Source organism: Manis pentadactyla, chromosome 6, assembly GCF_030020395.1.
Source record: "Manis pentadactyla isolate mManPen7 chromosome 6, mManPen7.hap1, whole genome shotgun sequence".
In the NCBI taxonomy this organism is placed as follows: domain Eukaryota; kingdom Metazoa; phylum Chordata; class Mammalia; order Pholidota; family Manidae; genus Manis; species Manis pentadactyla.
This window is the reverse complement of record NC_080024.1, coordinates 105,140,672-105,165,831: the sequence shown is the minus strand read 5'-3', so window position 1 is coordinate 105,165,831 and position 25,160 is coordinate 105,140,672. Positions and strand designations below refer to the sequence as shown.

General features: G+C 35.6%; 1 protein-coding gene across 2 annotated transcripts; it reads left to right on the top strand.

Annotated features, from left to right (window-relative positions):
- The first annotated feature begins 343 nt into the window (after positions 1-343).
- On the top strand, positions 344-24,894 carry IMPACT (impact RWD domain protein). Of its 2 annotated transcripts, XM_036897248.2 has the most exons (11): positions 350-471; positions 1,506-1,634; positions 2,602-2,654; positions 3,844-3,906; positions 9,180-9,265; positions 13,252-13,374; positions 15,056-15,153; positions 17,236-17,309; positions 19,228-19,318; positions 20,624-20,758; positions 23,466-24,894. In XM_036897248.2, exons 1-11 carry the CDS (start codon positions 436-438, stop codon positions 23,532-23,534), a joined length of 957 nt encoding a protein of 318 aa, XP_036753143.2. In that variant the 5' UTR covers positions 350-435; the 3' UTR covers positions 23,535-24,894. The 2 variants fall into 2 exon arrangements, with proteins under 2 accessions (XP_057359973.1, XP_036753143.2); XM_057503990.1 differs by lacking the exon at positions 2,602-2,654 and having other exon boundaries at positions 344-471.
- The last annotated feature ends 266 nt before the right edge of the window (positions 24,895-25,160 follow it).

The following is a 25,160-nucleotide window of genomic DNA, read 5'->3' as shown; positions in this document are numbered from 1 at the left end:
AGACCAGTCTGGGGCTGTGTGCGCTGCCGTCGAGCCCCTCCCGGGACGTGGCCGTAAACCCGACTCCCCAACGTCTCCTGAGGGTTCCGGTGGTACCCAGGCCGCATGGGGCGAGCTGAAGCCCCCAGCCTAGGCGATTTTCCAGGAGACACAGCCGAGAAGGCCTCCTGTCACCCTGCACAGGTCGGCTTCCCCCGAGTGGGGCCAAAAGACAGAGAGAAGGAGGGCGCGAGGGTCGCCGAGCATCCCGGGTAAGGGAGACCCGGTCACCAACTGCCCTGCAACCCGGAAGTAGATGCGGGCTGCGCGATGCGAGCCGGTTGCGATTCCGGGTTGCATCGCGCCGCAATCCGCGCTCCGCCGGGTGCTGTACTGCCACGCCCCCGCGCTCCGGACCTGGGCAAGCAGCGGCCTGCCGGCCGCTCCCGGGGCCACATGGCTGAGGGGGACTCAGGGAGCGACCAGAGGCAGGTGAGGCCCCGGCGGGGCGCCGACCTCCAGGCGCGGCTCGGCCTCGCCTCGCCGCCCCGCGCCGCCTCCACCGAGGACCCTCTGCCCGGGGCCGCCCCAGTTCCCGCCTGCAGTGTCCGGGCCTCCTCCGCGTTGCATTTGCTCGGCGCTGGGTTCTGGCTCTTCTGCTGGCAGACCCCGGGCGTCGGCGGGCTCAGTCTGTCCCCGACCGGACCTCGTCGGCCATCAGCACGCGACTGAGCAGCTCCGGCCCGGAGGTAGAAACCTGGGTTCTGCTCCCCGCCGGCTCACCTTGGTCTGGCCGCTTAAGAGCCCCGGTTTCTGCCTTTGCAAAATGCGCAATAATGACACAACCCCGGGAGTTCCCCGCAGGCTCAGTGATATATATACATAACATTTTAATGAAAATAATTTCTAAAGTACTCCTCTTAGTACTGAGCTTTCTCCAGAGGGTGGTTCACGTGGGCGCTCTTAAGGCTTTCCACCTGGGCTGTGAGGACAAACTGAGATGATAAAAAGTTGCATACTTTGCATCCTATTTTTACCTTTAGGTCTGGTTATTATTTTTTAATCCTAAACCAAAGGAATAATTTCCGAAATGTTTTGAGGGTTTGATTACCAAAAAACCAAAACAACCATCAGCCGCCATGCCCAAATCTAAAACCACACAACGGAGACTCGGTAGGAATGTAGGGCTAGTATGTAGCAAAGCCACTGGGGAGTTGGGGTTACCTGTTAAAAAAAAGAGAGGGTTGGAGCAGAGAAGATAAATTTATCCTTTCATTTGTGAATCTCGCTGCAGAGTATGGGAGTGCTGGTGTATTTTGGCTGGGTAGTGGCCAAAAGTAAGAGTGATGGTTCCAGGACCGTCAGTAGTGTCCTGCAGCCAAATGTTTGGCAGCGTTCCTTCAGGGATCCTTCATCTATGCTAGTAATGTTAAATGCAAATTCTTTCTTATAAAGGAGTAATGAAGACTTGCGGTTTTTAGGGTATGTACATTTGTTGACTTTTTTCCCATATCACCTTCTTTCAGAGTGAGGAAATTGAAGCAATGGCAGCCATCTATGGCGATGAATGGTGTGTCATTGATGACTGTGCCAAAATATTTTGTATTAGAATTAGCGACGATATAGATGACCCCAAGTGGACACTTTGCTTGCAGGTACTTTTCCCCTTCCTTACAGCCATTTTCCAGTTACAACATTGTATGTGGTTGACTACTATTGTATCCCTGTAGTGACTGCTCTTGGGTGACTTTTTCTAAATTGTCTTTTGTTGTTGATTATCTGAACACATGGGTAATTAAATCTCAAATCACTCTTAAGTCAAACTTTGATAGTCTCAATTTTTCCTGTCTCAGCTTAATTATTTAAGTGTTCTTAATGTATCATTGACAGACTTGAGTTTCACTTCCTTTCCTTATCCTGTCCATTTAATAGGAGAGGGTCTAAGTCTAGGATGATGGCTAACATTTAAGAGGAAAAATAGGTTAGTAATTTAGATGGTTCATAGAGTAGATATTTATTTCTTCATTAGTTGAGGATCAGTTGTGGTTAGGATAAATAAATGAAAGGATCAGTAAGGCTCTCTGTTCTAATGCTGTTCTTTGATGACTACCTATAATTTTGACATAAATGGTGCCCAAATAAGATTTTGGAAGTATTTGTTTTTACAATAATTCTGATTTGAAAAGAAAGGTATATGGTTCTCTACTAAATGTTAGTTATATATTTCACAGTAATTAGGTTTTTTTTTTAGCATTTCTTCAGAAAATACTTGGAACATGTTATAAAGCCACTTACTCATTTGTGGTTAGGGCCCAGTGCCCCTATTTCAGTGTTTCTTTTACTTTCATCTTTGTCCTCTCCATCCTTATTTTCTAACTTCCATTGCTTTTCTACTTTCTCTGCAAATAATGAGCTCCTTCTTAAAAAATTGGTATCACTAACAACACATTTACGGTAGAAGTGTAAATATGAGGAGGGAATTCTCTCTTGAGATTTAACAAAGCAATGGTTTTGTTTTTCACTTTGGCAAGTTAGAAATTTGTCCAGTGACTAGCTTTGTAAATATCATTAATTTGAGCCATGGTAAAGCATAAACAGATTTGTTTTTAAACTGCTTTGTAGGTGATGCTACCGAATGAATACCCAGGTACAGCTCCACCTATTTATCAACTGAAGTAAGCTATATTTCTCTGTTTATGTTTTTATAAAAAGATGATACTTTTTGAAAACTTGCTCTACATTGTGTTTACATAAAATATCTTTCTTATCAAAAGGTATATAGAAATGAAAAATACCTTTTTGAACTTGGTATAGAGCATTTAAATAAAAAATGAAATTATATAAAAACACTGAAGTATGTTACTTAGTATAAAAGAGAATCACAGGGTTCATAGGAGTAAAAGAGCTACAGAATTATCTTTAGAGATGGGGAAGGAAGTCTTCCTCTTTGGACAACCTAGTAATATAGAAACCTGGGCCTGTAGAGTTTCCCCTAACCTAATTCTTCCGGCTTAGCCACATTTCTTTGACATGCCTCTGCCTAAGATTGCCTGCCTTCCAGGAATTGCCCATGATGCTTCTGGTGCTTCTCCCAGCCTGTGTTGTTGAGGAACCATCTTCTCAGCATCCCAACCTTATTGAGTCTTGACCTGTTGCTTGCAAGTAACCTTTGATCATCCTTGCTTGCTTGACCTATTAAGATGTATAAACCTGTGTGAACAGATTGTATTAAATCTCAATTACTAAAATTTTTACCTACCAGTGGGATTTCTTGTATGAGTGTTTTCAAACAGCATTAAAATTTACTATTAATGATGGTTCTGTAATTTTTAGTTTTTATTTTATCAAAAATAATAGATAAAATTAATAGAATGCTTGTAAATGTAAATGCTTTTTCAGAAGAAGTTATTTTTTACAGTCATTGTGGCACCCAGCTTATTGGTTAGAGTTGTTTTTGAGACACCAGTTAGAAAAAAAATTGGGAACTCCTGATAGTGTGGCAAATACTGTGAATCTGAAACTTTAGATTCTAGAACCTTTTCTGCCATTTATGTCAACTTGGGCAGGTTTATGATATCCTTTGAACTCAGCCCTGGCTTTTTTCTTTTTTTTTTTTTTTTTACCGTATTTTAACTGAATAATATTGGTGTTGGCTTCATCATGAGTCCCTGCAAAGACTAAATGAGTTAGTGCCAAATGAAAGTATTTTGAAACTATGGATTTATATATATAAGATAACATTTTAATGAAAATAATTTCTGAAAATTAAATAAAACCAATTTGTGATTTAATTAGTGAATTTATGTGTGAAATTAATTGTGTATAAGCACAATCCTCAAATAATCTTGTCTATCTTAATCTTAGTGCTCCGTGGCTTAAAGGGCAAGAACGTGCAGATTTATCGAATAGCCTTGAAGAAATATATATGTAAGTGACAGGTGATTTAAAAAAATTCTACTAGTGATTCTATTATGGACTTCTGTAGGGACTGTGTTGTGTTAGGACCTTTTCTAAACTTTTGCTAAGCTGCCTTTCCATTAACAAAAAGGAGTCTCTTGAAGAGTCCTTGAAAGATTGGTTGTATAACTTTTTAGATACATTTGATACGACTTCTTAGATACACAAGTACGGTACTATGTAGAACTAATAGCTATAAAAACAATTATCTAGTTTGTGAAAGTAAATTCAGAGATACTACTCTTGTTCTGATTATTTTCATAAGCTATGTTGAATGAAACTGGTAACAGCAGAATCCTAAGCATAATTATTTTTTAAACTATATACTTTTAATGGTAGTTTTCTTGTATTAGGCCATGAGATTGAAAGTCTATTAATACACTGTCTTTTGCACTTTTTTATTCATTCACAAATACTAAATGGTCCCTGTTTTCATGGCATTTAGAATTTACTGGTAAGAGATAATATGACTCAATATAAAAAATGAACATGAAACTACAGCTGTGATGTTTTATACAAGATATTAATGTGCAGTACTGATCTAGTTTAAACAGGATCTGAGCTAGTCTAGGAGGTCATGGATGGCTTATTTGACTTAAGAGCTGAGTTACTTAGGTGAAGGTAACTCCAGTGAAATCCCACAGCATGTGCAAAGGCTCTGTGTCAGGGAGCTTGGCACATTTCAAGACAAAGTAATGGTGGTATGAAGTGGGAAGAGAGAGGAGGGGAGAGAAGGAAGCATAGTAGGAAAGTGACCTAGCAAGGTAGGCACAGGAAGTCATCAGAGCCCTGTAGACCTGTTAAGGGTTTCTGTCTTTATCCCAAGACCTTTGGGAAGCAGAGAAGGATTTTAAATGCTGTGGTACCATGATAAGATTTTCATTTTGAAAACACTGTCCTATTTCTGTGTAGAGAACTGATAGAAAGGGAGCAAAACTAGATGTGAGACATTGGTTAGGAGGCTATTTCAGTAGTCCAGAGAAGATATGACCGTGATTTGGATAATTTTAGTGACCTATATTAATTTAGTAAAACAAGCAATGTTTTAGAATATCACTTTTACTCTAATCCAGGAACTGGTCAGTATTGTCTGTGTTCTAGGTGGCCATGCCTTTTGGTGCAGTTAGGAGTACGCTGTTTGTAAACCTTGGGTCTAGGCCAGGTTTTTTTTCCTCCCAAAATATTTAATTAAAAACAGTGTGGGTTCATGCAATTTATTTTGTTTGTTCCTTCCTGGAAAAAGGGTAGTCCTCCTTGATTCCCAGATTTACAGTTGACCCTGTAAGTAATCAAGAACTGGACATTACAATAGAGAGATCCCCATTTAGTGATTCCATCATCCTCAGCATTATAAATATTATTATTATTATTTTTTTTTACCAACTTATCTTTCACCCTTAAAGTAGAATAAGATAAAAATCTGCAAATGTGTTCACCACTGATGTTGTAATTGTATATCTTATGATCATTTTTCAGTTCTTAACCTTATTTGGCCTCTGTACCTTTTGGTGGTGTTGAACACTCCCTCTATCTTGAAAGTCTTTCCGTACTTGGCTTGAATCATATTCATCGGTTAGATTTTTGCCCTACCTGTGCCCAGTGTCGAGCACTCTGAAATGGCTTCCCATCTGTCTTTTCTCCATCCTTTACTAAGAGATACCCTGTAACTTGGACACACTTGCTATTTTCCCTAATTAGCTCATTTGAGCTATTTGAGAATTTGGAAGGATCAGAAATTAAAAGCAGTTTGTTCTAAAGATAGAATGGCTCATACTGTCTTGTTTATTAAAAGTGCTTGAATAACCCCAGTCCGGTGGCATTATGTGGGAACACATGTAGTCTAAATAGAAATATTCTGTTTTTAAAGTTTTGTGGATAACTTTTAATCATGTTTTTCCATGAAATTCCAGCAGGGGCCATCAAAATATTGGCTTTTGAAAATTAAACATATGAGATAATTGTATGACTGTAGGTCTTAATGTTTATAGTTCCATTATGTTTTAGCTGTGACACCGTTGAGATTTTCATATTAATTTAGCATTTTGAATGTATGCTAAGTTTGATTTTTGCCTAGATGAGAAGATGAATTGTAGTTTATTTTCCTCTTATAGAGGGTATTCTGAAAGAAGTCAGTTTTTCCAGTAAACATTGAGTGTTTCCTATATGCTGGCACTCTGTTAGGAGTTTGGAGTTTAAAAATTGAGATACATGTGTATCAGTACAGTATAGTGACATAATTACTGAGAGGTTTGGATCAAGTACTGTAGTAGCATTTTTTAGAGGTTTTAGCAACAAACTGTCTCTGGGCATGTTGTAAAGGAGGGTTGCATAGTGCAGGTGACCTTTGAGTACAGTGTTTGACAGGTAATAAAAGGGTAGAATGTTTTCTGATAGAAAGAATTGCATAAGCAAAGTCATGCAGGTGTGAAGCAGTCTTCAGAGTTCAGCCAAGTAGGTTAGGATGCCAGGTGTATAAACTAAGGTAGGTATAGGAAGAAACCTGTAAGCTGCAGTAAGGAGTTTGGACATTACCTTGTAGGCTGTCGGTGGGTTAGGTGTGGGAGTGATGTAATCAGGTGTGCGGCAGTGTGGAGCATGCGCTGTGAAGAGTTTGAAGGGCCACCAACCCTACAGCAGTCAGCAACTCAGGAGGGAGGGAGTGGAGGCCTTTATTAAGGCAACAAGAATGCAGATGGAGAAGAATGGTCATTTAATGAAATACTTAACAATATAAACTAGGATTTAGTGGTTGTTTAGATGTGGGTTAATTTGCTTATCATACCTTCCTTTTAGTTAAATATTTTATGTATGGATGTTATGAATATATGAAAATATTTTGATAAAACAACAAGTAAACAACAGATTTAAAAATATTTAGAATGTTATACTCCCAGCTTTCGCCTGTTTTAGTTTGTTTTTAATTCTGTGAGAGACTTCATTACAGTGATGGAAAGTCTGAAGATCAGCAAACCCTAGTGGATAGTTAAAAGGATGTGAACAAACTGTCATACAGGAGGAAATACAAATACAGCCTAACAGCACAACAAAAACACATCAGTGATAGAATTTTGGGGTCCAGGGGAAACAGTAATTTTCATTTTCTGCAGGAAGCCTTTCCTACCCATTATAATTTCCTTATGGTAGATTTCAGAACGTCTCGTTAAATACTAGGGAGGAAGCATTTGATAAATGATGTTAAATAGAAGTGCTGTTGTATAATCTGCAGGAAGCCATGGGCCAGAGAAGAGCTGTGGAGTTAAGGTTTAATTTCTTCTTCATTTTTTAGAAAAATCACATGTTGTGAGAATTCCTCAAAACTGTTTTCTACCCCCCACCCGCCAAACAACAACAAAACTGAATGTGAATTATATTCATGGAGGGATGATTTCTGTCTCAAGGGGTGATTAACTGCATTTTCTATCTCTTCTCTGTAGTAGATGTTCAGTAAACATGAGATGTTAGTATTTCTACTTTGGAGGATGATGATATGAAGAAATCAATAGAATAAGATTAGGAGATGGAATGAATTATAAACCCATAAATTTGTAGGGATATTGATGGTTACAAATACTAGGATAAGGGATCCAGTTTTCTCATTCGCTCCCCAGGGCTGCACTAGTATTTGGTGTATAGGCAAGGCCCTTAAAGATTTGTTGAGTCAATTAAGATAGGTCTACTATCTGAAAAGAAACTACTTTGTAAAGTAAGACCAGATGCTCTAAATCTCTGTTTTATAGATGATGAAACTGAGACTCGAGTTCAAGTGGCCTATTTGCTTATGGGCATAGCTGCTTGATAGGGCCACCTGAGCTTTGGAGTAAGTCTGCATTCACCTGGCTCTGAGCTTCTTACTGCTTTAAGACTTTTTTAGACCAGTTAATTAATCTCTCTAGGTCTGTTCTCTCATTTTATCATGGGAAGGTAATACCTACTTTATTAGACAATTATGAGCATTAAATGTGTTGAGATATATGTGTGTGTGTGTGTGTGTGTGTGTGTGTGTATGTATGTATGTGTGTGTGTATATACACACACACATATATATGAATGTACTTGGGCTTCCAAGGCATTAAATGTGTTGAGATATATAGTATGTATGTGTGTGTGTGTGTGTATATACACATATATATGAATGTACTTTGAGCTTAGTATATACATACTGTCCCTATGCCTCTAAAGGTCTTTTATTGAGAAGATAGGATGGAAGTGGGAATTGTTTAAAAGACACTCAACCAACATTCCCAGTTTTTTAAAACCTTTCCAACTGACTTCTCTCTAAAATGACAGCTTACTAAAGAACACAGGACCGCTTTAGTGCTAAGGTCCTGAGATGGGGAGGATTTGAGGGTACAGGACTATTTGAAAACTATTGTTTTCTTCTGTGTGCTTGTTTTGAAAGTTGCCTTTGTTGGGTGCTGATGAGTGGTGATAAAGAGATAATGGTTTGAAAGGGAACATTTAGAGGAAGGAGGTAATGTGTTGTAATGAGAGTGCAGTAATTTCTTTAAACACACATACTAAAATTTAATCTAAAATTTGTGTCATTCCTTGAAGAGTAGACACTTGGACCTTTGTTTTATTGCTGCTGCTCTCATTTAACATAAAACTCAGTGGATGTGAACCATGATACCTTCTTTTTCTCAATGATCTGTTAAGGTGGTCTGAAGCAGCCAGACATTATTTAGGATCAAAATGAATCAATTTGGGCAATAGAATACTTTATCAAAAACAAAATATGAATATAAAGTTGTTGCATCGATTGTCTTCTAAGTCTTGTGTATTGGCTCTCAGAGGGGGGTTCCTCAAATGCTCTGCATTCATCCTTTTTGAAATAAGTATACCAAATGATGTGAACTGAGTAAGTGGTTTGAAATTTCAAAACATTTACAAAAGCAAGCAATGATTAGACATCAATACTGAAACTATGTTCACTGATAGAAACTAAATCACATTTATGTCTGTCTAATTCATCATTTCAAGTTAAATTTTCTTTTTCCTTTTTGGTTGTAATGCTTCTGCCTGTTTTAAGCACTGTTAATTTTGGAGCCAGTTGGAATATTTAATGTTGATATGCACAATTTATATTAAATGCTCAATCTATAAATATCATGTTTTCATAAATATTTTTAAAGACATGGCTAGATTGCATATGATTTCTTAGATTGTAAATATGTCTGTATTTTTTTGAATTTGAGAAAAAAATTTTTAAAGTAACAAAAATTTTCCCCCTGAATTTTGTTTAGACAGAATATTGGTGAAAGTATTCTTTACCTGTGGGTGGAGAAAATAAGAGATGTTCTAATACAAAAATCTCAAATGACAGAACCAGGTAGGTTTGAAAAATATTAGCATTGTTCTTTTAGCCATAATTAAATTTTCATGTAGATATTCTAATTGAAATTTTTAATGACAATTTGTATTTGGTTTTATGGCTTATGTATGATAAAATTTCTCTAGAAAATTCATTTGTTTATGTAATTATGGTTCTTTCTTTCTGTAAGGGTTATTTAGCCGTTTGGTTTCATATTATACTCTAATAGTAGTAGAATTTTTAAGGTTAAAGAACTTGGGTCAAAAATCTCTGCTTTCTTTGACTATTATTAAGGTAGTATGAACCATGGAACATTCTTCATGAATTATTGGAATGTATGAGTTAGACATTGGCTTCAGATGAATGTAGTGTTTATAGAAGAACCTTGGAAGGCACATTAGCTGATACATAAAACTACTTTGAAATTTGTTTTTTTTAAATTGAAATATTATTCATAATTATTTACCCTTAAGAAGTGTATAATTCAGTGGTTTGTATTGTATTCCAAAGTTGTGCAACCATCACCACTAATTTCAGGACATTTGAAAATAAATATTTTGCTCTATTATTCTTCTACTGAATCATTAAATACAAGAAATGGAAATTTCTGATTTTTTCTATTTACTTTGCTAGTCTTTGTTCCACTTAACCACAAAGGTCTTTTAGGGAGGAATATAGCACTATTTAAGTTCCTTTAAAAATAGTTTTGTTGTTACCACCGATAGAATTGTTTTCAGTTTGAAAAAAAGAGGGATTAAAAAAATAATAGTTTACTAATTTTTTAGAAGGTTATTTACTGGGAACCAGTTACTTAGGACTCCTTTAGCAAAATCAGTATGCATTTAAAGTTGATTGTACTCAAGACAAATGCTGGGCATAGAAGCCACAGGGCATTAATATGCAAAGAAGTAAAAAGCTAACCTTTTCAAACAATAAGGCTTCTCTCTCACTTACCAACTTTACATTTCCCTGTATGGCTCCGGAAGATGACTGGTTAGCCAGAGACATAAGATTCCTCAAGGGAGGAACAACCTAAGACAGGCATAGTCGCAGGGGGGCCATCAGGTGAGAAACTGGGGATCAACAGAGGTGAGGCTTAGAACCTCACACCCCCTGTTCTGAGAGAAATCTTCTGCATATGTGGATGTTTTATTGCCCTTGTCTAGCTTGGATTAACACATAGTCTACAGGCACACACCTGATCATCTACATTTGCTCTCTTACAACACTAAACTATGTTTTCTACCTTTATCTTGTATCTACCTACCACTTCAGCATTTTATTAAAAATAATAATAATAAAGAGAGAAATGTGGTATCCACATATAAATCAAGTATAAAAATCAAATGAGTATTCATATTTGAACTGACTGTTTATAGTTCATAATGCATGAGCAAAACCAAAAGTTTCTGTGATGACTGCCCTTGTACTGTTCACCATGTAACTTATTCACTATGTAAGAATTTGTTCTCCATGTAAGAACTTGTTTGTTATGCCTCAGAAGATTGGAGACTGATGAAAATTAGGCTTGGGGTGGATTAATGATTGTGCATTGAGCATTGACTCCCCTATACAGAATTTTATTGTTGTTAACAACCATTTGATCAATAAATATGAGAGATGCCCTCACAAAAAAAAAAAAGAAAAAATGAAGTTGATTGTAGTACTTTTTTTTTTTTAAGTAGAGCATTTTACTCTTTTTATATAGAAGCAACTATTTTTACTGCTTCCATTAAAATGAAAGAGGTAAATGGTCTGAAGATACTCTGTCCATGTGACAATCTTTTTTTAAGTATTTTCCTTAACTTTCTATGATCCATGATGATTTTGCAGCATTTCATGGGATCTCAAGATAAAACTGATTTTTGCTAATCCACCATTCTAGAATGTGGGATAATTGCAGAAATGAAATGTATATCAGTGAAAATTTAGGACTCCAAAAAGTTTGGAATCACTCAAGTTTTGGGAAATTGTGAAAATTACCATCTTAAAAATGATATTTTCCCTTTCCCACTTACATCTATCTGTAATTTAGTTTAGCCACTCTTCAAATTTTAGAATTACTGATTTGTGTTGTACAATTTATACTTTTTATAAGTTTTGCTTGGAGTTTTTAAAATCAAAAATTGTTTTTTTAGACTTCACATTAAAGTGGAAGGATTAATAATTCTGAAGAACTGCAAAGAGTACAAGCTAGAGATCAAGATACTGCATAAGAATTTTCCTATCCTGGGTAGCCACTTAAGAGTTATTTTAATTTTACTATTAATCTTCAGCATAAGTTTATTTTTTATAATTTCATTTTTTTTCTACTATAGACATTAAATTTTAAAAATAATTATCTACAGCTATTTACAATTTTTTGAAATTCTGAAATAATTTTAGATTTACAGAAAAGTTGCAAAAGTAGTATAGAAAGCTCTCTTATATCCCTCACCCTGCTTCCCCTAGTAACATCTTGCATAACCATAGTATAATTATCAAGAACAGGAAACTAACACTGGTATATTAACTAAACTAAGAACGTTGTCAAGTTTTAGTAATTTTTCCACTAATTCCTTCTGATGTTACAGGATACTATCCAAGATTCTATGTTGCATTTAATTGTTATTTCTCCTTACTCTCTTCTAGTCTGTAAACTGTTCCTCAATCTTTCTTTGATTTTTATGACTTTTATGACCTGACACTTTTGAAGAGTACAGATAACTATTTTGTAGAGTGTCCCTCAATTTAGGTTTATCCATTTTCTCACAATTGGAGTGAGATTTGGCTTTTTGCCAAAAATACCACAAAAATGATACTGTGTCCTTCACGGTGCATTATATCAAGGAGCACATGACACCAATTTTTTTTTTTTGGTAATTGATGATGTTTATCTTGGACCAGATGTCTCCACAGTTAAGTTACTGTATTGTTCAAGGTTCTCCAGAGAAACAGAACCAATAGGATGTATGCATATCGTGTGTGTGTGTGTGTGTGTGTGTGTGTGTGTGTGTGTATGTGTATATGTATTTATAGAGTAAGAGGGAAGAAGGAAGAGGAGGGAGAGGGTAAGATTGATTTATTTTAAGGAATTGGCTCACAAGATTGTAGAGGCAGGCAAGTCTGAAATCTGCAGGGTAGGCTGGCAGACAGGAAACTAGGGAAGATTTTATGTTGCAGCTCAAATCTGAAGGCAGTCTGCTGGCAGAATTCCCCCTTCCTCTGTGGAGGTCAGTCCTTTTTCTATTAAGACCTTAACTGGAGGAGGTTCACTCACATTATGAAGGGCAAACTGCTTTACTGAAAGTTAACTTATTTGAATGTGAATTCCATCCAAGAAATGTTTTATAGAAACACCTGGAATAGTGTTTGACCAAATATTTAGGTACCATGGTCCAGCTAAGTTGACATAAAATTAACCATCACAGTTACTGTGTCCTTTTGTAGTTGATAGGTATCTTGGGGGAAATACTTCGAGGCTATGCTAATATCTAATTCTTAGATTTTCACCCACTCATTTTAGGATCTATTAGTGTATCTTGTCAACAGTGTTTACTGTGTGGTATTTGCTTAATGATGATTCTCATTCCCTCTTTCCTTCTACAATTGGAATTCAGTTGTGAGAAAGAGATGTCTGGTTTCCCATTTATTTATTCCATTATTTATTTATATCAATATGAACTTACATATTATTTTATACTGTGGGTTAAATTCCATACTTTCATTTTTTGTTGCTCAAATTGTTCCAGACTTGGCCTTTAGGAGCTCCTTCAGGTAGGAAAAATACTAAAGTTCTTATGTGCTCCCATCTTTTTCTGATCATTTATTTACTCTCTGGAATCATAAGATGTTCCAGGGCTATCTTTTATTTTCCTCATTTCAACTCTGGAATCAATCACTTCTCATAGAAGCCCTAATTCCTTCTATTGAGGAATGGTGTTTAAAGACCAACATCAACAATTTTTTAAGTGAAATTTCTTATTATCTTTGTAGATTGTTCATAATGTCTCATATCCACATAGGCCCGGATGTAAAGAAGAAAACTGAAGAGGAAGATGTTGAATGTGAGGATGATCTCATCTTAGCATATCAACCAGAAAATCCAGTTAAAGCATTGGATTTTGCTATCAGTGAAAATCGAACAGGTATAATGTTACCAACTAGTTTCTTTTGAGGAAAGTGGGATGGCAGTATTATGTATTGTTTTTGGAATGGTCTAGAAATTTAGTATATCCTCACGTGTTAGGAAGTAGTTATTAATTTGCAGAGAATGAGTTGTATTTTTCTGGCCTGCTGGCCATTTTGCTGTTTGCCAGGTCTCTCAGAATAGTGAGGAAAAAAAAATAGAAATTTACCGTTTTTGTTTGTTTGCTACTTTGAATCATGATGGGAGAAATTGAAACTAAGAAACACGTGTTAATGTTTTCAGTTCACATCCTGTTTTTATATTTCATTTTGAAATTCTCATCTGTCTCTTGATGTTTCCAGTTAAATTTTGGTCAATGCTCACAAATTAATTGAAAGTGCAGCTACTGAATTAAAGCTTTTAATAAGTAGATGTGTTAAATCAACTCTATGTTTCTATCAAAGTATGTTCCTTTTCAGTATTTAAAATTTTTGAATGATATGGTCAATTTCCTCAAGTCTCTTAAAAAATATCATAGACCCAAGGGAACATTCATTCTGTTTGAAAGTAAGGAGTTTCCTGTGGCATTATTTAGCTTTGAAACAGTATTACAAAGCTTTAAAGTTCTTGCATGGTATCTCAGGACTAATGGAGGAAACAAAGGGGTAGTAAAAGATTGGGGGAGAAGACCCAGAACTCCCACCCCTGCTTCAATCTGTGTAGCTCCCATTTTATTCATTTATATATTTGCAGATTTGGTGAAAATCACCATCATACTAAATAGTATCCAGTTCATATTGGCTTTACTGTACTAGTACAGTGGTCACAAGCCGTTCAAGAAGAGGACACTATCAGGGGGAAGGTAAAATGTCCTACATAAACCTGGTTTCTCATCCTAGCCCTGCCACAAAGCAGTGCAGTGATTTTTGGCAAGTTATTGAAAGCCCTACAGAAATATTTTCACATGTGTTAGTTGAAGTATTTCATCAATTGTAAGGCAGAATGACTTGGTAAGATGTAACAGATCAGTGACTAGACAGTGGAACCAATTTTGATTCTTTTTTCATGAACAACTTTTCATCCTAAATGAGGCAGGTGGAGCAAACAGCCAGGATGATTGGTAAGTTTCTCAGCAGAGTTAAGGGTAAATTAATGGCTCTTAAACTCGTTTAAGAGGCAGAATAACTAGAAATCATGATACTCTGAATATCAGTTCAGTGTATTACTGATATACTTAATTCAGTTCTGTGAAGTAGGAATAGTTTTATTAGCAGAAGACATTATGTTATAGCTATACAAAATAAAGTCATAGGTTTCCCAACCTAGAGGTCCATAACAAAAGAATGGATAAATAAATTGTGTTCTGTTAGCAGCCATCAATCCTTTTGGTTTCAAGATCCATTTATATTTTTAAAAACTATTTATACTTATACTGCTGTGATAGTCTAGGATTTGAGTCCTGACCTGCCACTTCCACTGGGTGACCTTGGCAGGTAAAAATCAAGTAGTTTTATCTTACTTAATTTGGCAACTTCTTACTTAAAATAATATACAACTATTAATGGCTGTTCAGGTTGACGTGCCATATAGTTTACATCTCTTTCTCAGCTCCACCTTCCCCACAGAACCATTGCCAAATTTTCAGTATTTGAATGTGAGAGTTTTTTAAATAAAAGTAATGTAATTCTTTAAATTTATAGAAATAGAAGAATTACCGCCGATTGATCATGGCATTCCTATTACAGACCGAAGAAGTACTTTTCAGGCACACTTGGCACCAGTAGTTTGTCCCAAACAGGTAAAATTAAACTATGTCCAGCTCACTTTGATGTTGTTTTACCAAAGATACTCAAGTAAATGGTTTTGCAATAATATCCTTATTTTTACTATTATGTTTAATTTTCATATAAGATAAAAATATTTGCTCATTTTCCTACCCCTGAATTACTGTGAATCATGGAAGATTTTAGTTTCTCTTTGTAGCTGCTTTCAAAATTGTATCTAAACTCTGATTAGGGCTTAACCCTTTAATGGATTTTCAAACAAGAAAAACCCATCATGGTGTTAATAGAAAATTATGATGCTTAATTGCTTGTTAAAAAGGATTATTTGTGCTGTTGTGTGGGAGTCTGCACTGCTCCACTGTTGCCCGATTAAGGGGACAGTGGACCCACTGGCAGAGCCCAGTCTTGCTCACCAGAATTCCTTTTCTTTTCTGCTTCCTGATCTTAGGTGACCTGATTTCCACTCAGGGATATCAAGTGGGGGACTTATTAGTGAAAAATTTATTCCTAAAAGATTTTTGTCTTTCTCATTCTATTTTCAGCAGAATCATTTTCTTGCTTGACGGTATAATATATATAACCTAGTTTAAACTTTATTGATGAGAGATAATTTCAGTAATTTCTAAAAGGTTAAATTAACAGCAAAACTGCCTCATTAACTTAGGTTAGGTTTTAAGCATTAGTCTCTTCTCTTTGGGTTCTGCAGTGACTCTAAGTTCTTGGAAAGCCTTGACCCACAGGGATATGGTTCTTGGTACCAGGCTGCCATTTCACTCTCTTTTAGACTCTGAAAGAGGAAGTTCTTTTCTGCCTTGACTTGTGGTCAAGAGAACAGCTTCTGGTGCAGGCTTCTAGGCTTTTTCCTCTGCAACTTGTTGGCCATTGCTTATAATCTTGTAGCCAGGATTCTCCTTCAATATTCTATTTTGACTCTGTTCATCTTGGATCTTCTATTTCTGATTACAGTCACTTAGATTTATAGGATCATAATTTATGAGAGCTGAAGTAAATCTTAGAGGTAAATGTCTACTTTATTCCATTGATCAGGATCTGAGCACCTGAAAGGTTTAAAAAATGATAATAAAAGACTGCACAATTTCTGATCGAAGTTAATCTCCCTGACGCCCCTTCAGTCTTCCTTACCTCCACTTTTTCTTTCACACTCCTTGCCAGTTACCTTTCTGAAATATCTGACCACGTCATTACCCCTCAATTAAACTTTGTTGATTTCTATTGTCTACAAGGAAACATATAACTCATCACACAAGGCCTTTTGTGATATAACCCTAGCTCCGTCATTCCAAAAACATCTCATCTTTTCATTCATACTCTTAAGTTACAGCTACATAAAACTATTGGTCAGTTTATGAACTTTTTTATGTCCCTGCTAGGGTTGACAGATAAAATAGAGGATATTTAGTTAAGTTGGAATTTTAGATAAACATTATTGCATGGGGCACACTTACAATAAAAAATTATTTGTGGTTTATCTGAAATCCTAATTTAACTGAACATCCTTTATTTTCATTTGCTAAATCTGGTACATTCACACATGCTGATTCCTCTGGAAGGGCATCTTCCTGTCCCACCCCCCTCATCCCTTTGGTGCAGAAGAATTGCCACTTATCTTTTAAGAACCTCATATGTTATTACCTCTTTTATGGGCCCTGTGTCACTCTCAGAGTTTAGGTTTATAACATTTGAAGCATGCTATAATTGTACACCTATCACATTGGATATATAAATTAGGTATGTTCTCAGCTCATTTTTAGAAATTCTCATATTTACATTTAAAATTATCTGGCGAAAAATATTTATGTACAAGTGCTTAGACCTGGTGAATGCACAAATATTTGTTGATAATTGGTGCTCAAAAATACTAGGTCTATCATTTTTATACCAATTGAGAGAACCAGTTTCTGCCACTAAAATGAAAAAACTTTGGGAATGGCTTTTTCAGAGTATAGAAGATTCTTAAATAACTATTTTAATACAATAGTATTCAGATCAATATGTTTAAGATATGTTTCTAGCATTTATGTACAGAGCAAATAAACAGTATACGTTAGTGTATTTATATTACTGCTGTTTTTAAGGTGAAAATGATTCTTGCCAGGTTGTATGAGAATAAGAAAATAGCTAGTGCCACCCACAACATCTATGCATACCGGTAAGTGATTATCACAATTTCAGGAATGTACAGTTTATAAAATATAGGGGAAACTGATGCATGATTTTATAAAATAATAAATATTATGTGTTTTTTTCACATAAAGTCATGTGTAGAATATTTGGAAACTACAGAAAATAAAGAATGGAAGGAAAAGCAGCCATTTTCTTCCATTAAATGTAACTGATAATATTTTGATATATCTTCTGTGCAAAGTTTATTTTTTCAGTGCTCTACCCCAGTATCCTATTTTTTTCTGAATTTAACAAAACGTTTTTCCATGTTGCTATTTAAATGGTTGTATAATATTTGAGGTTCCATTTCACATTTTGTTTAACCATTTCTTCTTTGCTTTAGTTTTCATATTTTTAACTATGGTAAAGTAGTCCTGTGAACATATTTGTATACTTTTTAGATTATTTCCTTAGAGGATAGATTCTGGTTGCTTCAGATTATTTTTGAAATGAAATGGTATAATTTAAAGGGAAGATATAATAGATTTATAGAGGTAGAATTATCAAAAAGTATAAACATTTTTGAAACCCTTGAATCATGTTGCCAGATTTTTTACAAAGTTCTTTTTTTAACCAATTTATTTCCCCTTAGCAGTGAATTAAAAGTGATTCTTTTACTACATGCCTTCCAGTTTTCAGTACTAAGGTTTTATGCAAATCTTTGCTGATTTCTTAGTTAAGTGGTGAAAGGTCTATTTTTAAATATGCAAGTTAGCACAGACTTAAAAGAACATAGCTTAGGACTGAAATAAATCACAATAGAGACATAGGGATTTGGTGCAATTTAAAAATGTGATTGAGACTGTAAAATCTAGGCTATCTGAAACTGAAAAGACTAAAAAAAATCGATCACTTTGGATAGGTGAGTTTTAAATATTACTAAGTTATATCCCTTTACGTGCCAAAACTTACAAAAAACTGTTATATAATTCCCTACATACTAGAATATTGCTGTATAGAATTTTGATGTTTTCTTAATGAGTTAGGGTCATCAGTATAAAAATGAGGGATTAGTCTGTGCTTGTAGTTTGTAGTTTTGCATATTAATAGATAGGTTGGTGGAAAGATGAATTTAATGATGCATACATGCATGAATGAATGAATAGGATTACTCTAATAAAATTAAGGTAACTGAGGTATATAGGTAAGGTAGTATCTGGCTTGCTACAGCCACAGCCGGAAAGATACCTTTGCTATTTGCCTAGTCCTGTTGATGGTACCACTTGTAGGGGCCTAAGAAATCCACTAGGTGGCATAACCTTAACTGGCACTGTTTTCTTTTTGTATCTGGCACCTATTTGCCAAGCTTTTTGTACTACATTTTAGCCTACATTATGATTCCAAATGCTAACTTTCTAGATAACGTAAATGGGTAAAAATAACATGATTTATCTCTGACACTGATAACTATCCAGGGGGAAATTACTGAGAAAAATAGATCTTATAATTCTTAACTCAGAATGGGGAAGATAGAGAAATGCTTGATGGCTAGTGTTTCTCTTACAAACAGGAGTATGCTACTTGTTTCTTTTATATAATTTCCTGGTGGCTATTATGTATCATGCTTCTATATAATACATCCTCAATAAATGTTTTCCAGTGACTACTTTTTATCTCATAGTTTTAAGGTTATTAAAGTAGGGAAAGTGTCTGATGTACAAGCATATCTTCTAGTAATTACAGCATGTCTGATTTAAAGGAAGCGTCCTTGATAGCCAGCTCTCCCAAATACAAAAAATTGATACTGGGTAGTAAATCTCAGTGAAAAAATATATAGTTCAATAAGGATTTTTTTAAAGCAAATGTGCTCATTTTAGAAGTAAATTGATTGCAGCAAGTATGAAAGAGTAATTGACTCAATATTTTAAGGTTTCAAAATGTAATGCTGTTATATGTATTTCTAGAATATATTGTGAGGATAAACAGACCTTCTTACAGGACTGTGAGGATGATGGGGAAACAGCAGCTGGTGGACGTCTTCTCCATCTCATGGAGGTAAGTTTAAGTCAAACCCTGTTAATCTTGTTCTGTGAGCCATAAAATTTCTCGCCAAATCAGAGCTCCACATAGGAATAAGTAAATCAGTTAGATTATATAATCATGAGATATATTCAGTTTAATTTAGCAGTTAATTTTTTTACATTGAGAGGAAATTTTAACCACTGGATATGGGCAGAAAGCAAAGACTTAAGAACAAGTGCTGTGCTTTCCAGCTCTTTGAGTCATAGGCAGCAGAAGACTGTCTTCAGCTCTCCCTTTTGTTTTTGACAGTTTCCTCCCCTCTATTTTCTCTCTTCTGTCTCTGTGACACTCCTGTTAGTTGGGTGTTAGACCATCTGGATAGATCCAGAGGTTTCTTTTTTTTATTAAGTTGCCCATCTCATTGCCTTATGTTCTGAGACATTTTCTTGACTATATTCCAGAATTCCTATTGAATTAAAACATTTTTTTAGCAACCATTATTTAATTTTTAAAAGTTCTTTCTTGTTGTCTATTTTTCCTTTTTCATAGTGTGCTATTCTGGTTTTATGGATGCAATATCTTCTAAAATATTCTTAACTGTACTAATTAGTATTTCGCTTTTTAGATGTTCTCTCCCTTAATTGTTCCTGGTCCATTTTAGTTTGTTTATCTTGTCCTTTCTCTTTCATGCTGCTGGATTTTCTTCATCTGTCTGGTGATCATTGATTGTCCATTAATTTTAAGAATGGATTATTTTTTTTCCTAAGGTAGTTGCTTTAGTTTCTTCTGCTATTGTATGTGGAGGTTGTTTTTTCTAACCAGGCCATTCCCTTGATAGGAACTGTGTGTGGGTGAGGTCCCTGGATTGGTGGGTTTTACATAAAGTGCAGCATTTGACAGATGTCAAACTGAGGAAGACCTTACTGGTAGGAACCAGTGGTCATGCAGCCCCAGTTCTCTCTAGTAGTTTGTTTGGAAGCAGGCTTTGTGCTGTTGTTTAGCCCAGGGTAAAAGGCTGCCTAAACAAAGCTATTCTGGCTTAAGTCACAAAGAACTGGGAGCCTACCTGCATGATCTCCCCTTCACTTTGCCTGGTTGTCCCACAGTTTGGAATTGGAGGACACTGTGCAGCACAGTGTTTTCCAAGTTCCCTTCTCATTCTAACATTCCATCCCCTGAGTTATTAGCAGGCTCACTCTGCTCACTCATGTGGTTCTGCCATTAAAGTCATGGGGAAATTTTATGTGCAATTTTACATATGGGTTATTTCATTCTCCTTTAAAATTTACATGTGCATATGTCTATATGTGTATCTAATTATGCTTCTGAAAATAACAGATTCTGAATGTGAGAAATGTCATGGTGGTAGTATCACGCTGGTATGGAGGGATTCTGCTAGGACCAGATCGCTTTAAGCATATCAACAACTGTGCCAGGAACATACTGGTAGAGAAGAACTACACAAATTCACCGGTAAGCTGCAATTACTGATATTATACCTAGAGAGTTTCTCCCATTACCTATGAAATTTAAAAAAAATTAAGTAAGGAAGAAGTAAACTTGTCACTATTTGTAGCTGACATGATACTATGTGTAGAAAACCCTAGAGACTCCACCAAAAACCTATTAGAACTAATAAATTAATTCAGTAAAGTTGCAGGATACAAAATAAATACACAAATCTGTTGTGTTTCTAAATATACTAAAAATGAACTAACAGAAAGAGAATAAGAAAACAGTCTCATTTACAACTGAGTTATTTTAATTGCATAAAGAATAAAAATACCTAGAAATAAATTTAACCAAGGAGGTGAAAGACTATTCTCCAAAAACTATAAGACATTGATGAAAGAAGTTGAAGATGATATAAATGGAAAGACATACTGTGTTCATGGATTGTAACAATTAATACTATGAAAATATCAACATTACCCAAAACAGTCTACAGATTCAGTGCATTCTCCATCAAAATACTAATGGTATTTTTTGCATAACTGCAACAAATAATCCTTAAATTTGTATGGGACCACAAAAGATCCTAAATAGCCGAAACAATTGTGAGAAAGAACAACGTTGGAGGTATCATGGTCCCTGATTACAAACTACTACAGAGCTACATGATCAAAACAGCACAGCACTGACACAAAAATAGACGTACAGATCAACAGGACAGAATAGAGCCCAGAAACAAACCCTTGCTTATGTGGTCAGTTAATCTAGGACAAAGGAGGCAAGAATATACAATGGGAAAAGCCTCTTCAATAAATGGTATTGGAAAAACTGGGCAGCTACATGCAAAAGAATGACTGGACCACTTTGTTATACTATACACACAAATAAACTTGAAAAATGGATCAAAGACCTAGATGTAAGACCTGAAACCTTAAAACTCCCAAAGGGAAACAGACAGTAAGCTCTCAAACATTGGCCTTAGCAGTATTTTTCTGGATACACCTCCCCAGGCAAGAGAAACAAAAGCAAAAATAAAGGAGACTATATCAGACTAAAAAGCTTCTGCGTGGCAAAGGAAACCACCAACAAAATGAAAAGGCAACCTACACAATGGGAGAATGTTTTTGCAAATGATATACCAATAAGGGGCTAGTATCCAAAATGTATAAAGAACTCATACAACTCAACACTAAAAAATAAATAATTAATTAAAAATGAGCAGAGGACCAGAATAGACATTTTTCTAAAGAAGACATACAAATGGCCAATAGGCATCACTAAACCCACGGAAATACAAATCAAAACCACAGTGAGATATCCCTTCACACAAATATGAATGACTAGTATCAAAAGATTAAGAAACACGTGTAGGTAAGGCTGTAGAGAGAAAGGAACCCTCATGAACCACTGGTGGGAGTGTAAACTGGTCTAGCCGTGGGAAGAGTATGGAAGTTCCTCAAAAAATTAGAAATACCATCCAACCCAGTAATTCTACTTTTGGGGTATTTACACAAACCCCAAACACTAATTCACAAGATATATGCGCCCCTGTGTTTATTAGCATTATTTTAAATAGCCAAGATATGATGGCAGCCTAAGTGTCCATTGATAGATGATGGATAAAGAAAATGTAGTGCACATACATCATGGAATATTAGCCATAAAAATGAATGAAAACTTGCATTTACAACAGCACAGATGAACCTAGAGGTCCACTTATTATGCTAAGTGAAGTAAGTTAGAGAAAGATACCATGTGATTTCATTTACATGTGGAACCTAAAATAAAAACTAGAAATAAATATGGAGAACAAACGGGTGGTTAGAAGGGTAGTCAAAATAGGTGAAGATGATCATGAGGTATAGGCTTCCAATATAAAATACATAAGACGGGATAAAAGATACAGCATGGGGAACATAGTAATACTGTACTAACTTGGTATAGTGACTGATGGTAATTACACTTACCTGGTGAGCATTTTATAATGTATATAAATGTCAAATCACTATGTTGTATACCTGAAACTGTTATAATATTATGTCAACTATGCTTCAGTTTAAAATATTTAAAAAAAGAAAAGAAAAAGAAGAATGAATCCTAAAGTGTGTGGTGCATTAGCCAAACCTTTGGATTAGTCACCAAGATTTAAGTTCTGGTCAGAACAATGTGACTGGCCAGTTGTGTGACCTTGGGTAGATCACCTCATCTCTTTGAAGCTTAATTTCATAGAATCCTAGAGTTTTATAAAAATCTTAGAGACCACTTCCTAAAATTGAGATCCAGAGAGGTTGTAGCTAACGGTACAGTAAACTAGATGTTCGTTAAACATGTATAAAATTCTAACATTCTTGTTAGTGTCAGAGCCTCTCCCTTCTCCCTGGTAGGCCTTTTTATGCTTTCTTCCTTCATACTCTGATTTTTTTTTTGTTCCATATTTCTTAAGTACATTCATATCCATTTAAACATTTCTGCCTTATTTTGGAAAATGAAAAATAGTTTAGTACTGAAATAATTCAAGCGTAAATGAGTATTTTCCTTGATTATCCTTGATTACTTTGGAAATATTAAAATGGACTACAAATGAAAGTGCTTTGTAAAACAGAAAGATTTTGGATATGGAAGTAATTACACTTTCATTATACATACTCTGTATGATCACATTTAGGGTTCCTACGCCATCATCTTCATATAAATAGGGAGATACTACAGTGATTTGTGTCTTTTTCAGGAGGAATCATCTAAGGCTTTTGGAAAGAACAAAAAAGTAAGAAAAGACAAGAAGAAGAGTGAGCACTAATACCTGTTACCTTTGAATGGTTATTTTCCCTGTAATTACATGCAGATCTCACAGTCACGAAGGAATACATTGTGCAAGAGGATCCGTTACACTCAAGTCAGCCAGTTCATCGTGGGCACCAGCATACTCTTCTTGGGTTATGATATCTGCCAGAAATAGAGAACTTGTGATATAGTCATGTATTTCAGACTGTTTGGACGAATGAATTAGGATTTATTCACCACTTCATCTAATTTTAGGAGGGTAAAGTTGCCCAGGGCAGTACTTGAATTCACTGTCCATCTCAGTACATGTCAAGTGCCTTTGTTAGGTTGGGAAGAAATGTCTCTAGAGGAATACAGATACCTGATTTCTTGTCATAAGGCTTCTCATTTTGTTAAATGAATATTGTCTTCTTGTCGTTGTGGCTTATTGGAATTGGAGCTCACTGAAGACTGATCTTGGAGAGTTTCTTGTGATTTTAGTTCGTAAGTATATCACCTTTTGTTTTATGGTGTTCATTGCTGAGTGATGGTTCCGTGAAAACCCAGGAGTGTCCATCTGTAGTTATGTGCTGAAGTGGTGATTCATCTAACACATATGTTAGCCTAAATGTATGCCTCAATTTTTTGCAAATACGTAACTGTGAAATTTCAAAAAATGATTTCCTAGTTTCTGCTTTTTTTTGTTAATTCTTATAGAGTGAAACAGAGTCAGTAGTTTCTTTCCTCCTGACTTTGAAATGTGTTGGTGTAATATTCTGGGTTTCTTTTTAACAATCCGAAGTACCTTTCTTGTGATCTTTATTGATAAATTAGAACTGCGGTAAAAGCTCTGCTCTGGTTAATGGGACGTTTACAGAGTGGGGTGGAGGTGGCAGAACAACTGGTGTCACATAGGAGAATGCCCTCTAGTGAGATAAATGTGATGTACACGTTCTGTCTGCACTCCAGCCAGCTTGCGCAAGTCCATGGCTTTGTGGAGAGAAGGAACAAACCTTCTACTTGGAAAAACAAAGACAATCCCTCTTTTTTCCATTCTTACCAAACCTTTCTTTTTATCAGTGTTTATATTCCTTCTTTCATTGACCTCTATGAAAGTTATGCCATTGACTTCTAGGCATCTAGACAATAAATTTTTTCTTGAGATATGACAATAAATCGTCAACAGTTTCCTTTCAAATATGATTGCAAATAATTATCAAAAGATTTTAATTGATAATGGATTTGCCTGAGATTCCCTTCCAAAGGGAGGGAACAGAAATTAGGAGATAATTTGAGATGGTGCTGGATCCGAGAAAAGTGGACACAAGACAGACGTGTTTTTCTGTTCTCTGACGTTTACACTAGGATGGATTCTGAGAAATAAAATCTAAATTATGTTCGTTGTAAGTGTGTTTAATGTTGCCAGTTATCAAGAGTCATCAGAGGATGACCTCTATATATTTAGAACACTTAGTACAGATTCCATGAAAAGTATGTCTTATGTATTAGCTGTTAAACTAAAAAGTTAAAAACCATTAGTTAACATTAAAATAGTCTCACAGTTTTGGCATATGAAACCTGTGAAAGGAGATACAAAACAATTTGTTGCTATAGAGAAATAAATGAGTAAATTTTTCTGCAACACCAGATTTGAATTTTTTGC